Raw genomic sequence first — 14,416 nt, 5'->3', positions numbered from 1 at the left:
GTGGAAGATACCGTGCATCCTCTTATCTAGGAGCTGTTCACGAAAGTTTTTCTCTTGTGCTTTCTTAATCCGGGCTTTCAGGAGTGAGTACTCGAGATATATGAGATTTGATGCATTTTGCTCACCCCTAATACTGAAGTCAAGTCCGAGTGCTTTAGCAGCCTCCTCCGCTGCTTTGTACAGAAGCGCTCCTTTGCCCACTTCTTCGTGATTCCTGACCATTTTAAGAAGAGGGTCTCTTCCATCTGCAACTCTATGTACTGTACCCAGAATAATCCCGTTGTGAAGACATTCAAGACTCAATATTCCACGACCCCCTTGACGGCGTGAGATGTACAGTCGCGGAACGGAAGACTTAAGATGCATACTTTTGTTCATGTGCATAACCTTTCTTGTCCCGATATCAAAAGATCTGAGCTCATTCTTCGTCTATGGAACTACTCCAAATGAATAGAGTAGTACCGGGACGGCAAGCATGTTCGTTGCAGATACTTTGTTCCTCGCCGACAGTTCGGAAGACCAAATCTGTTGGATGAGACGTTTGTATCTGCTTCGGAGAGTATCCTTTATAGATGCCATATCCTGAATGCGGCTCTGTGGCACGCCCAGGTATGTATGCACCCAACTATGTATGCACCCAACTATTTGCGGATGAACCTTTAAGATTTCCAAAAGACAGATGATAAGTCTATGGGGTGTCGAATCGAAAGCTTTCCGATAATCAATTCAGGCCATCGATAGGTCACGCTGGTAGAATGCTGCATCTTTGCAGACACATCTATCGATGAGCAGCTTCTCGCGAAATCCGGCTACGCCTTTCTTTGAGCCTCGTTGTTCATACATTTTGTGCCACACAGGTTCAATTGCCCGAATAATCCTATCATTTAGGATAGCTGTGAATATCTTATAAAGCGTGTTCAGACAAGTCATTGGCCTGTAATTCTTCGGGTCAGCTAAGTTGCCTATTTTCGGCAGAAGTATTGTGCGCCCTTCCACCAACCACTCTGGAATCGGCTCTTCCGACTTCAAATATGAGGTGAATATACAGGCCAAATGCTGATGGGTTAAAGAAAACTTCTTCCACCAGAAGGTTTTGATACAATCTGGTCCCGGTGCGGAATAGTTCTTCATCCCTCTTAATACTTTTTTCACCTCCTCGGTAGTGATGGGTGGGCATTCTTTATCAGGTGTTATGAGGGCAACACATAACTCCTTGAAACTCTTTATATTTTCTGAGTAACTGGAGGGTCTTGGAAGAGTCGAGATGAGTCAGAGAGAAACCGTTGATTTTCTTTGACCAACCTCTCCCTCCGCTGTAGACTTCTTTTAGCGTCAGATAGTATCCTTATTCTCTCAACAATATGCTGTCTGATGGTCAGCAGCTATGACTTGTTAAGTGTGTGATAACGGGTCCGGAGTTCGCGCGCGAACTTTCTAACCTTGGCGGTAAAATTCCTGCCAGATGTGATGCAGTCAATCACACACTGAATGCGGGACGCGTACTGTCTTGCCCAGCCTATCTTTATGGCAATTTGATGCATTCGTCTTTTGCTCTTATGATCAGGCGTTGGTTTTGTTTTACGGTTTGCATCGGCCAAAGCTCTCGCTGCATTATACTCACAATAATTGATAGCCCAGAGGTCGGATTCTCCGGAAAAATGTCCACGAAGCTCGTCATCCATTTCAGCCAGATCTTTAGGCTTGAGAGAAACCTTGGTGTTGATGTTCCTCCGGGTCGTAAAGCATCGCTCTTCATCTATTGGATGTCTGCCTGCGGTTGGTCTTAGTGTCACCTCTCTTTCTCTGTTGCCGGCTTGTTCTCGCTGTGGTAGAGTAGGCGTTCCGCTTACATAGCCCCTTTTACGGAGTAGTTCAGCATGATTTCGCAGACGTTGCTACGAAAAGTGCGATAGCTCCGGGTGTTTCTCGCACCACAGAGCATGCAGTCGTGCCATGTAACCCCGTTCAGGGGCCACACTCGCATCGTAGCACTAGCAAGTCGTGATTCAGTCGCTCCGTCCACCCAAAGTTTGCGAGATCCCGCCGATCCATCGCATTGAATCCATTTTCATTGGCTCCCCCAGCTCTAGATTGGTCGGCATTGTTGGCCGACCTATTGTCGGGAGCCCTGCGCGTTCTGTTGTTTTGAACCGCACTTACTACAACTATGTTCGGTGTTGTGATTATTGTTCCCACGAGAAGTTAGGGAAAGGGGTTCGTCCATTCTTGTAGAGCCCCGCATGCAAGGATAAGGCTGCGTACTCTGAGAGGTCGCCCGGTATCCCAGAGTCACCGTTCTGGACACCTCACCCTGGTGCCATTCAGCTTTCGGCACGGTTTTCACACCTCCGCTTGGGGGTTAATTCCTTCGGGACCACCCCTGGACAATTGTCCGCGACTGCCTATTTATTTTTGTAACCATATTCAGCAGAAACCCTTGGTACAGAGACCCTCTATCCGCAACCCGAGGACGCGTTCGGTGGCTTTGTCATAGGCCCTTCGGTTTGATTCTAGAAGAATCAAAACCGAATGTGTGTGTGTGTGTGTGTGTATTTACATACAGTAAATAATATTTTCATCTTCGCAACAATTCTAATGATTGTAACAGCGTATTCGGTTATCCTGCACTAGAGCACGCCAACTTGCTCTGCAGCAGGTCGGAGTGAGAAGGAAGAAGTAAGAAGTAGCAATCGGAGTGCTCTTGGAGTACGCTCATGCAGGATAAACGAATACGCTATAAGGTAACTCAGATTTTAAAACCAGAATAAATTTGAAGATCAGCTAATTAGATCGTCATTCGTGAAGTCGGGCGACCTCGGTTCATGTTCGCGCATTTTCGGCTTTGCACGAGGCTCATCTACGCAGCAGCAAAGTGGGAGGAATCTTCTCTCTTCATTCTTGTGTCGTTTTACCTCTCGCTAATTCTTAGGTCGTTTTTGCTCTCGCGTGTTTTTATTTCTGTTTTCCGCAACATTTTGTATTTAGTTTGCTTTTTCTCTGAGCGTGTCAATTGAACTATATTCTTGAAAATCAGTATTTTTGGGTGAAAATTAAATTTTCACAACCATAAGTTTTACTATTCCATTTTTTGTTAAAAAGTAATATTTTTTCCTTGAAACTTTAAGTATTTGTTTCAAAATTGATTGTTTTTGCAATTTTTTGCTCTGTTTTATTAAATGATGTTTAAAATGAACGTCATGAATTAAAATAAATGTTTGCGTTAAGCGGTAAATATGAATATGTTATTTGTGGTTGCCCGGGAAAATTGGAACACTTGACCGGAAAAAACGGGAAATAATAATAATTAATATGTTGTACTTAAGTAACAACGGTAAAAGTTATATATTATTTGCAATAGTAATATTACTAATCAATCACATTGATTAAACAGATAGCATTTCTTATGTTATATGTATATTCATAGCAAATAACGAATTTTCAATTTATTTTATAACTTGTAGAATTATTTTTAGATAGTAGACTCACATTCGTGAATTACGTTCGTCAAATGAATCACATTTTGAAAGTCATATTCTCTGTAATAAATATCAAATATTACATTTACTGTAACTGTAAATCATAACACTTGTTGTTAATAAGTAACAACAATAATAGTGCTATGCTATTTGCAACAACATTAGAATCAATAAATCACAATAATTGGAAAAAAATATTTTTTGTGTTATTTTATTATATTTATTTTATTATATCTTATTATTTTCGATATTAAGCTTCAAGAATGACGTGGATCGAACCAATCATATTTTTAGTGGCATATTCGTTGTAGTAAATATTAAATTTTACATGTTATTTTTACATAAAATTCATTGGTACTAAATAATAACAGTAAAATGCTATAATATTTGGAATAATGTAACTAATGAGTCACACTGATTAATAAAGTAACATTTTTTAAGTAATTCGTTGAAATAAAGCTCAAATTAGGGGTTTACTTTTTTAAATAAGTTATGAATATTCTTAGGCTTTGTATACTTTAGGAAAATTCTCTCTTTAAAACTGTTCAAACTTTTGATTAGAGATTTAAGAATTCAGAAATTAAATTGCTAAAATTCAACCAACAAAAATAATTTTTATTAAACAAACCAAATTTCTTAAGTCCTTGGTCGTAAATTTTCTCAGCGACTTACTTTTCCTTTTTCTTTTACATAAATAAGCTGGATAATCAAGCAACTGCGATAGTACGGCTCCTATTCTTAAATGTGGCCTTTTCAATTCCTCCTATATCAAACAAGCGCAATAGGAAAAATCTGTACCTAATATGTAGAAAGAAATTTTCGGTAAGAGGTGGATTTTGATACCAAATCTTGTATTTCGTAAAAAAAAAAAATTTGAGGAAAAAATTAATAACTATTTTTGTCCAAATTAAATCAGGTTTTCTTGAATAGAATTAGAATAATTATTTCGTTTGCTCGTAATAAAAACTTTCATTAAAATAATTTCTTACTTGTGTTATCCGATAAATTTGATCTCCTTATCATGAACTTTAAATATTTATTTTATTGACAATTTCATTCATTTTTTTAAAGTGAAAAAGGAGACAATACATACCGATGCCATAATATTTCCAGCAGGACCCTTCGCTTAACTTCTCCAGATATATCCTAGTATAAAAAATGTTTTTCACATAACACCATTCCAGGTTTTAAAACGCATTCTTTCCTCGGAATTGGGTTTCTGATTCTAACAGTTTATCTGCTTCGAATTAAACAGAAAAATGATATTTTTTATCAGGTACGTCGTACCTTGGATCACAATTCAATAGTATACACCTATGGCCAACAATTTTGAGTCCACAAAAACTTCCGTTAATTGCAAATATTTCATTTTCAACGCACATCATCACCTAATTATTGTTATTCCTCTATATTTTTAATAATTAACATTATTGTTCCGAAATCGCGCATAAGAGATGTTTAACTGCGTATAATGCGCAGAACTGCTCTCTGACGAATTTTTTCGATACAACAACTTGGTATGTATGTCTTAGCCCACTAGCCGAACCAGTCGATTAGCCGATAGTGGACGGATGAAGGCAGTCAGCAACCGGCCAGTTGGCTATTCAACTAGAGCGTTTCAGCCCAGTGGACGATTATGCATACGATTCATCATATATTTTAAGTATTGACATTTTAATTTTTTTTTGATGGAAATATTCTGAGTGAAAAATAATAAAAGAGTTCCTATTAGAAATGGTTAGCCATTAAGAATTTAAATTACGTAGTTGTATGACACGAAATGTTATAAAAAGCTTCGTTAAAAGTTAAATATGTTGAGAACTGTAGTAAAATAATATAGAACACGTAAATCAATATCTTATCTACCCTATGCTTATGATTATTAATGAATTTACGTGTATTAAAGTAATTAATTATCAAGTTTCACAAAAAGTGTGCCTGCGCTAAGTTATCCTTCCTGGTTGGCTAATGTGGTGCGCTCTCAGTGCAATCTCGGAAAGGGAAGTAAAAGTTGTTTACTGAGTTCAATGAACTTAATTTTTCGTAAATGATAGGTTTAAATAATTACTTATAAATAGTGTGCAACTTGATCGTTATATATTATGTTTTTTATTTCGGAAAAATGCTACTATACTTTTTTACTAATTTTGGTCACTTAAAAATGCACACATAACACCCAAAAAAAAATTTTCATGATAAGAATTGGTTGATTCGCTTTATTGAACAAATTTTTTCACTATACAAAACAGTACACATAAAGAATACAGTACAGTAAATACCTCTCGCTATAAATCAATCAATTTCTGTAAATGGGAGTGCGCCACATTACCCGCCGCTCCCCTAATTAAAAAAAAGGGAAATTTCCAACAAAAAATTTTATTAGCAACCATGTAAGATTTTTTTAAACGAAAAATAGATGAATCCTGTATTACAATTTTTTAACCAAAATTGTTACATTTTCAAACCAAAAACAAAACTTTTCAACGAAACTGTTCGTTATTTTTCGAAAAACTGGTCGAAGTTTCTATCAAAATATTTAAATTTTTTAAAAATAAATGATTTTTCAACGAAAATGGATAAATTCTCAAGGAAAAATATAATCGTTGATATTATTTCAACCAAAAAAGATACATTTTCAAAGAAAGAGTCGAATTTTGAACCACTGAAGAAAATGTTTTTTTATTACATTATAGAATTTTCAAGTTGAAAAGATGAATCTTCAAAAAAACAGTTGCGTTTTTGAACCGAAAATATGAATTTAAAAAAAAATTACTTTTTAACCAAGTAGTCGAACTTTCTACTGAATTGAATGAATTTGTAATAAAATACCTAAATTTTTCACCAAAATATAGTAGTTGATATTATTTCAACCCACAAATATTTTAATTTGAAAGCAATCAATCAATATACACTTGTGACAAAGTAAATTAAATAATTAACTATCTACAAAAAAAGCTCTTTCCGTTAAAAACTGGATAATTATAATTGAGAAAACTATACACAGTATGTGATAAAATTAATAATTTTATACTGTAAATTCTGTATAGTTCAAAATCGAACGATGCCATATGTCCGTTCTTCATTTTTTGGAGAAGTGATCTGGTTCTCAACGGCAGCAGTGACAACTGCGAGTTCTTTAGATAAACTGTAAGTGTGAGGACAAAATATTATTATTGACTTAATGCTTAACTGTTTATAAAAGATAGTCATACCCTGTGCCTATTGAGCAACATTGAAAAAAATGGTTTAGGTGTCCCAGCTAACCGTTTAGCTAGATTTCCGTCCTCCAAAAAATATAGCTTTGTCACCTAGATTTCTAGCTGTTTTAGCTAAATTTGCCATATAGAAATTACCTAGTTAATTTTACTAGATTATTTCTAGATGGCAAATTTAGCTGAAACAGCTAAAAATCTAGGTGACATAGCTACATTGTCTTGGATGACGAAATCCAGCTAAACCATTAGCTGGGACAGTAAAACTATTTTTTTCAGTGAATAGTCAGTATAAAATTAACAATTTTATCACGTATTTTGCGTAGTTTTCTTAATTATAATTATCCAGTTTTTAGCTGAAATAGATTTTTTGGAAGCTAGTTTATTGTTTAATTGATTTTTTCACAATTGTACACTTTGTTATAATGAATGAACATGAATAAAATGAAAGATTAAAAAACACTTTTGACCAACTTTTTCTGTGATGTTTCCAAAGATTATAATTTTATCTCTAATTATCTTGAATAAAAAGCACTGAAAAAGACACACTATTCTTTTGTACTTTTCCTTGCTTATTTTAAAGGATCGGATAACTTTTTTTTATGTAAGATTTCCATACTAGCATACTTCGTGTAACATAACTACATAATATAAATTGTGTCAGTCTTAGCATTTCTAATAGGAACTCTTTTTATTATTTTTCACTCAAAATATTTCCATGAAAAACAAATTAAAAATCTCAATTCTTAAATTATATGATAAACCATATGCATACTCGTTTACTGGGCTGAAACGTTCTAGATGAATAGCAGACAGGCCACTTCTTGGCTTCCTTCATCCGTCCACTGGACGCACGTGAGCAGGTGCAGGTATACAGTCGGCTATTCAGCGCCGATTAGTCGTCTGGCCAGTTAGTCGGCTATTCGACTGGTTCGGCTAGTGGACTACGACATGTATATATTTATGGAATTTTTTTTAAGGAGTCGAATGGGTCTGGCAGCAATCAGCTGTCGGTTTTACACTTTTTAGTTTTATTGCGAAAACGGCGAACCTATTTTCCTAAATATAACCTTGGAAAATCGCGGTCTTCCATTATTTAACAATTTTCTAGTAATTGAACTGTAGAAAAATAAAGACTGATTTTACTCTTAAATGGGTTAACAGTGATACAAAAAATCATCGGATAAAAAATCATCGGATTAAAGTAATAAAAGAATATCTCGAAAAGTTTATTGAGAAATTTGTCGCGGGACAAAGTATTTTGAAAAATAAATATTTTGTTTTGAGAAAGGGATATCAGAGATATTAATAATGGACCTGAAGTCAGTGTTTTTTTACAAGAGAGGCGCTACGCAATTCCAATAGAGCTTGGAGATTCCGATGTACCGATTTAGAACAGCTTTCAAATTCGACTGTAGAAATTAAAAATGTTGAAAGATTCGTATTCTGAACATAAAAGGTTACTGGCTAGGAAAAACGAAAAATTGGCCGGGGCTATTTAAAAATGAAGTCTTTCTGTCACTCTGTAATTGAAGAGTAGTAGTTGGATAATTCTGTCCATGGGGGTCTTACAAAAAAGTATTTTAGATAATTAGAACCAAATAAGAATTAAAACTATTAATGGAGTTTTCGAGTTATCGTAATAAATAGGTTAGCGGAAGCTAAATTGGTGCGCCCTTATTTACAATCAAACTTCATAGTTATGAAAATGGCTATATCGTGTACATTATTGAATAAAATGTTGTTGATACACAATTCACAATGAGGTTTTATAATTACTAAGAAAAGAATTCAATAATGTGCCCTAATTGCTTCTGCCCATTGCCGACGTGTTTGTACGTTTTGATCGAAAAGAATACAAATTTTACTCGAATCTTTAGCCTCTCTAGAATCGCATACAGCACCAAAACACTTGTTAGCTACTAATCTACCTTCTTTAGGGAAGTAGCTGATTTCCTAATTCATTCTTTGTTTATATCTTTTACGTTGCTTGATTCGGCTTTCATTGTCGATTTCTCGTTTTTAGCGTATTCAGGAATTGATTGGGAACCGCTCAGGTCGAATACGCCACCTGATGATAAAATTTCGAAGTTTTCTATACAGCTAACTTTCTACTAGTAAACACGCTAGAGATACCTGGACAAGCCATATATTTAAAAAAAATTATTTTTATTACTTCGCTTAATTCTAGTGTTTTTCAAAATGAATATTGAAAGTGGAATGCGTTTTGCATCAAGAGATACTAAAAGTAACGCTTTGTGCTGTGTATATTCTAAAAATAAAAGAAATAAGCGAGTCGGTTTGAATTGCGTATCTGTCATTTGCAGATTAAAAGAATGAAAATGTAATTGGTTGGCCATATTTTTAATCGGTCACCTGTGCGCGGTGCTTTAAATCTGCCATTGCACATTCGACAAAATGATAAGTGAATAGAGTTGAATGAGATTGACAAACCTGAAATAATTCCTATGAGTATTCTACGATTCATTAATGTGCATATTGATGGGTTGAGATTCAATATGAAATGGAGTTTTTAAAAAATCACACCCAATAGTAAAAATACGATGCGCACATAGCAATTTTCAATAAGCGTGAATCTGCCAATTGTAGGTTACCTCAGGTTGAGTTTAAGTGAGTGGAATATGCAGAATAAAATTTTAAAGAATTAATTGTTTCAAATTAGAAGTATGAAGTGATAAATTTGAATAGAACAATGCTGATTAATCAAAAATGGAAGAAATTAAAATTAAATAACATTGAAATATATTATAATTGACGCAACAATTTATTTATAAATTTAATGATTATTTAGTTGTAATTATCTTCTTATAATGGTTTCAATAGATTATCTTGTACAGGAATTATAAAATTTACACCGAATTAAGCTCCAGTGACGTATGTAAAAAAGCAACTTACCTGCTAAAATAAATAAAAACTGCAACGATGTGCTTGCACTGTTTGCTTAGACTAGCTTTTCAACTGCATTTTATTTTTAATATTTTGCCGTTTAAAGTAATTTCACCTTTTATTTCGTGAGGATTATTTTTTGAACCTGAGAATTGCATAATATATGCTACACGAGCAAACAAATCGTTCACCGTCTTTTTCCCACAATAAATAATATGTCCACTGTTCAAAACACGTTCGCCTTCGATAAAATTTCTCTTCGTTGGCGTAGAATTCGCGAAAACACAAATTTCACTAAGGAAGAACTTCATTTTTTAAATTATTGAAGGTTTTGTTCACCCGTAACACTATGCTGATATTCAAAACCTACCGTCTGCCTCCGCCATCTTGCGATCGCAGCGCCATGAATTCGGGTCCCAATAGGTTAGCTAAGATAATCAGCTGGATCAGCTGTCAAGTAGAAAACCGGGAGGCAGCGAAACCTGATTGGTCAAAATTTGGAAAAAGTAACATGGCGGCTAAGGTGATCTCGTTGGTGCTCAGTTGTATCCCTTAGTGATGTCACATCTGTTTTGAATGTCACCAAATAGACGTAAACTTGAATTTTTTTCTAAGTATTAGAAACCTGACCAAAATCTTTCTTTTCTCCATAACGTTATTCATTGCTTTAAATTTCTAAAAATATGGTTATCTTATTTCATGCAACATTCCCATTGCCCGATTTTTCAAAAGATTTTGATCACAAGTGGGTTACAAGATTTTTTCCATCCTTTTTGATTTCAATAAATAACCCAAATTTACTTTAAGCTAAATAGTTCTCTTGAGAAAAAATGCGTGAAATAAATGGGCTTTCTATGCGGAAAATATTGAATTGGCCAATAATTCGTGGATACTGGGTAGGTAATTTGCCACAGGCAAGGAAGGAATCACGCTTATCGTCCGTTCCTCATGTCGCTTTTGTGTACAAAAGGACGGAAAACAGTGTGTATCTTGTCTCAAGTTATGTTTTGGTCCGAATTATTTTTATTGTGATATGTTATCTCTAAACTGACTTGAAATTAAAATAACTTTTTATAAGTTTAAAATGTGATCTAAGTCATTCAATGAATTATTAATAAATTGCAATAATAAAGCAGGTGCGCTCCGCAAAATCTAATAAAAATTGTATATATTCTTAACGAAATAATCTTCTTCAATTCAATATTTTCTATCACTTCCCTACAGCATGCAGCGAGTTGAATTTGGGAGATATAAATTGGCAAAAAAAATGGAAATCACGCTCGTTTTTATCACATGGTTTCTTCGTTTCATATTATCAAAAAAACTTAAAGCAGGACTCATTTTTCACGGAGTTATTCACTTTCTACAACGATCTATTGTAATTTTTGTATATGGACGCAAATTCTGAGTATAACTACTAAATTGAATATTAATTTACATTTTATTATTCAGGAGGAATTTTCAAGATGAGCTAGAATCGCAGAAACTAGTACGTCTAGTTTTCAACGGACAAGTTCTTCAGCCAGACAGTAAAACGCTAGAACGATGTGGACTCTTCCACAACTGTGTAGTACATTGCCTTGTACATCAGCCTCGGCCAGCTTCGACAACGGCACCATCGCCACTGGAAAACTCATCTTCAATTTACTTTAATCCCCAAAATTTTCAAAACATTCCTGCCGCCACAGGTCTTAGTTCGTTGCAGGACGAATGGGATCTCAGTAGACTGCTGTGCAGCGTTTTAACACTCTTTTTAGGAATAGCTTGGTATTCACATTTCCATTACTCCCAACTCTTCACAGTTACGACGACGCTTGCCCTCTATGCGCTAACGGCGATTTTTACAGTTTCCCTATTTGGCCACTTTTTCTCAAATCCAGAAAATGTCTTCGTCATCGAATAAGTCGAATTTGTCAAGCCAAAAGGGACAATTAATTGTGATTTTAACTGCGTGAGTAGCTTGCTGGTCTTCGAGTGCCACAAGTTCTCTGATAGACAAGAATGAGTATAATAATCGGTGATCCTAGTCTGTTATGTACTTTCATTTAATAAGAAATTCATTGTTTTACCCGAAGGAAATGAGAAGTTGAGGGTTGCGGGAACCAGGAATTTCCCATTTTGATCGCACATGGAATTGTTGTCAGTGAAACAGGTTTTGACCGCATGGTTTATCGACCCAAAATCAGATGGAGAGAAAGGTATAATTGCGTAAGTTTTAGATAATATATATTTTAAATATTGCTTGAAAATCTAAAAGTTTCAGTGCACTTTAACATTTTTTGAATGCTTTGTTTCTGACAAAACAAATATTCAACAAAAATATTGAAAACCTTATTCAAACAATTATTCCAACTTCACACGTTACATTAGGAAAACTGCACTGACCAATCAGAAAAATGGTTATGCAGTATCTTCTAAGTATACAGCTGGACAGGTAGCAAAAATTTAAGTTCGAATTTCTTACCAAAACAGTACAGTTTTGCTTGAACTATAAAACCTCAGAAAGACGGTTATGATCATGAATAATCTTATTGAAGTATGTGAGAGTTGCGAGAGTGATATGAGTCCAAAAATAACCTCGTGCCAATCAGATGTCAGAATCTTGAGCACATGTGAGATAGGTTTTTCGGATTTTACTTAGAACGTTCTCAGATATTAATCGGAGACTCTAAAAGTGGTGAAATAGTATGTATTATCAAAAAATTGAAAAAGTAAATTTTGTCAACATTAAAAAAACATTTAAACTTATTTTTAAAAAAACTTCTTTAAGTAATTAAATTAAGTGTTCCTTAGTGCTTTTTTAATTGCACAAGGAAGCTGAATTTTCAAAAATAAGCAACCACTCCATTTAACAAACCGAAATGATATGGATTGGCTCAGGTTTCATGCTGGCTGCTCGGCAATACAGTTGTTGGAAAAGCCGTTGGAAAAAAAATATCACATCTCGTGTCACTTTAATTTTTTTTTAGATTTTAATACAATGTGAATAGTTTTAAAAAATATCGGGAACTTTCGAAAGTAAGAAAATGAATTAATAACTTATACTAAGTAGATTATTATTATTATTATTATTATTATTTAAACATGGAAGTGGATTTTTACAAATACATTTATGAAGTGCAGAAATTAAATAGTCATAAAAATATTTATATATGATCCTAAGGTTTGCTGGATTTTACGGAATGTGTTTTATTCAATTATATAATTATGTAGTGAAGAAACATATTTTCCACATTAAACATGTTGCAAACGATTTAATTGGAGCGTTTTCTGCAACACAGCGATATAGGTGACTTCAATGGAGTCACTTGTTAATCAGAGTATATTTCAATTTAAAAAAACAATTAAAATTGTACAGTGTATATACTTGATATTTAATTAATATTAGATTGATTATATTTAAAATAGTGTAGCGGTGTTCATCTTGCAATGTTATTAAAAAATAATTTAAATGTATAATAGTTATTTATTTGATCTTATAATAATGATGTAACTGAAAAAAGCTAATAGTATCGTACACTATCATTTATCATAATTTGAGTAATTGTATATTGCCTTCTGTTTTGAAGATTTCTAACGGTTTATTATGTATTTAGATCAGTGTCCATATTAAATATAGGAAAAGTTTTAGAAAAAAAGTTATTTGTGATACAGGTGCGTAAACCAGGTTATTTGCATCGAGTATAATAATGCTTGCAGCATGAGCCGCACGCAAGTACTGCATCCACACGAGTACCCTAGTAGCGCGGAATATTCCCTGAGCGAGTAAAATGTCCGCTACTTGGGAAAGTTCTAGAAACATTCCACTGAAACATTCAAAGAATAAATTATCGTTATTGTTATTATTATCAATGAATATCCGATAAACCGTAAGTGATAGGTTAAAATTAATGTCAGTTTATGATGTACGAGGTGTTTTCGAAAAATAAGATGACTTTATGGTTTTCTCAAAAAATATTCATTTATTCCTCAATATTTATGTTGTCCCCTTCAAAGTAATCGCCCTCAGATATAATACACTTGTGCCAACGCTTTTTTCAATCATCGAAGCACTTCTGATAATCATTTTGTGGTATAGCCTTGAGTTCTTTCAGCGATGCAGTTTTTATCTCCTCAATCGTTGAAAATCGATATCCTTTCATGGGTCTCTTCAATTTTGGGAAAAGAAAAAAGTCACTGGGGGCCAAATCCGGTGAATATGGAGGCTGAGGCATGACGGTGGTGCTGTTTTTTGGTCAGAAAATCTTTCACAAGCAACGATGAATGAGCAGGTGCATTATCGTGATGCAAAAGCCACGAATTGTTTTTCCAAAGTTCCGGCAGTTTGATGCGTATCGCCTCTCGCAAACGGCGCATAACTTGAAGGTAATATTCCTTATTGACCGTGCGACCTTGTGGTAAGAATTCCTGATGCACTACGCCACGGTAATCGAAGAAGAAAATGAGCAAAACCTTCACATTTGACCGAACTTGACGTGCTTTTTTCTGTCTTGGAGACTCAGGATGTTTCCACTGAGACGACTAGGCTTTAGTTTCGACGTCATAACTATATACCCACGATTCATCCCCAGTTACAACCCTTTTGAGAAAATCAGGATGATTATTGACTTCATTCAACATCTCCTGAGCGATGGATCTTTTGATAAAAATTAAGCAGTTTTGGTACAAATTTCGCTGACACACGTCTCATGTTCAAAACGTCCGAAAAGATAGAATAGCATGAGCCAACCGATATGCCAACATCTTCAGCAACTTCTCTGATGGTAATTTGGCAATCTTTCAACACCATATCTTCCACTGCTTGAACGTTTTCATCTGTTG

General features: G+C 34.6%; 1 protein-coding gene across 3 annotated transcripts in view; it reads left to right on the top strand.

The window, feature by feature from the left end:
• LOC117177940 (transmembrane and ubiquitin-like domain-containing protein 1) overlaps nucleotides 1–14,416 on the top strand; it is a 62,037-nt gene that overhangs the window by 46,228 nt on the left and 1,393 nt on the right. For 2 of the 3 annotated variants that reach the window (XM_033369067.1, XM_033369065.1), the window contains exon 4: nucleotides 11,048–13,550. In XM_033369067.1, the coding sequence (XP_033224958.1) occupies nucleotides 11,048–11,498 (451 nt within the window). In that variant the 3' untranslated portion in view covers nucleotides 11,499–13,550. Of the gene's footprint in view, nucleotides 1–11,047; nucleotides 13,551–14,416 lie in introns of those variants that run through there. The other variant, XR_004467774.1, reaches the window with a different exon arrangement.

The sequence above is a fragment of the Belonocnema kinseyi genome, chromosome 8 (assembly GCF_010883055.1).
Source record: "Belonocnema kinseyi isolate 2016_QV_RU_SX_M_011 chromosome 8, B_treatae_v1, whole genome shotgun sequence".
NCBI classification, from domain to species: domain Eukaryota; kingdom Metazoa; phylum Arthropoda; class Insecta; order Hymenoptera; family Cynipidae; genus Belonocnema; species Belonocnema kinseyi.
The sequence above is the reverse complement of the archived record's forward strand: the minus strand, read 5'-3'. Positions and strand labels throughout refer to the sequence as shown.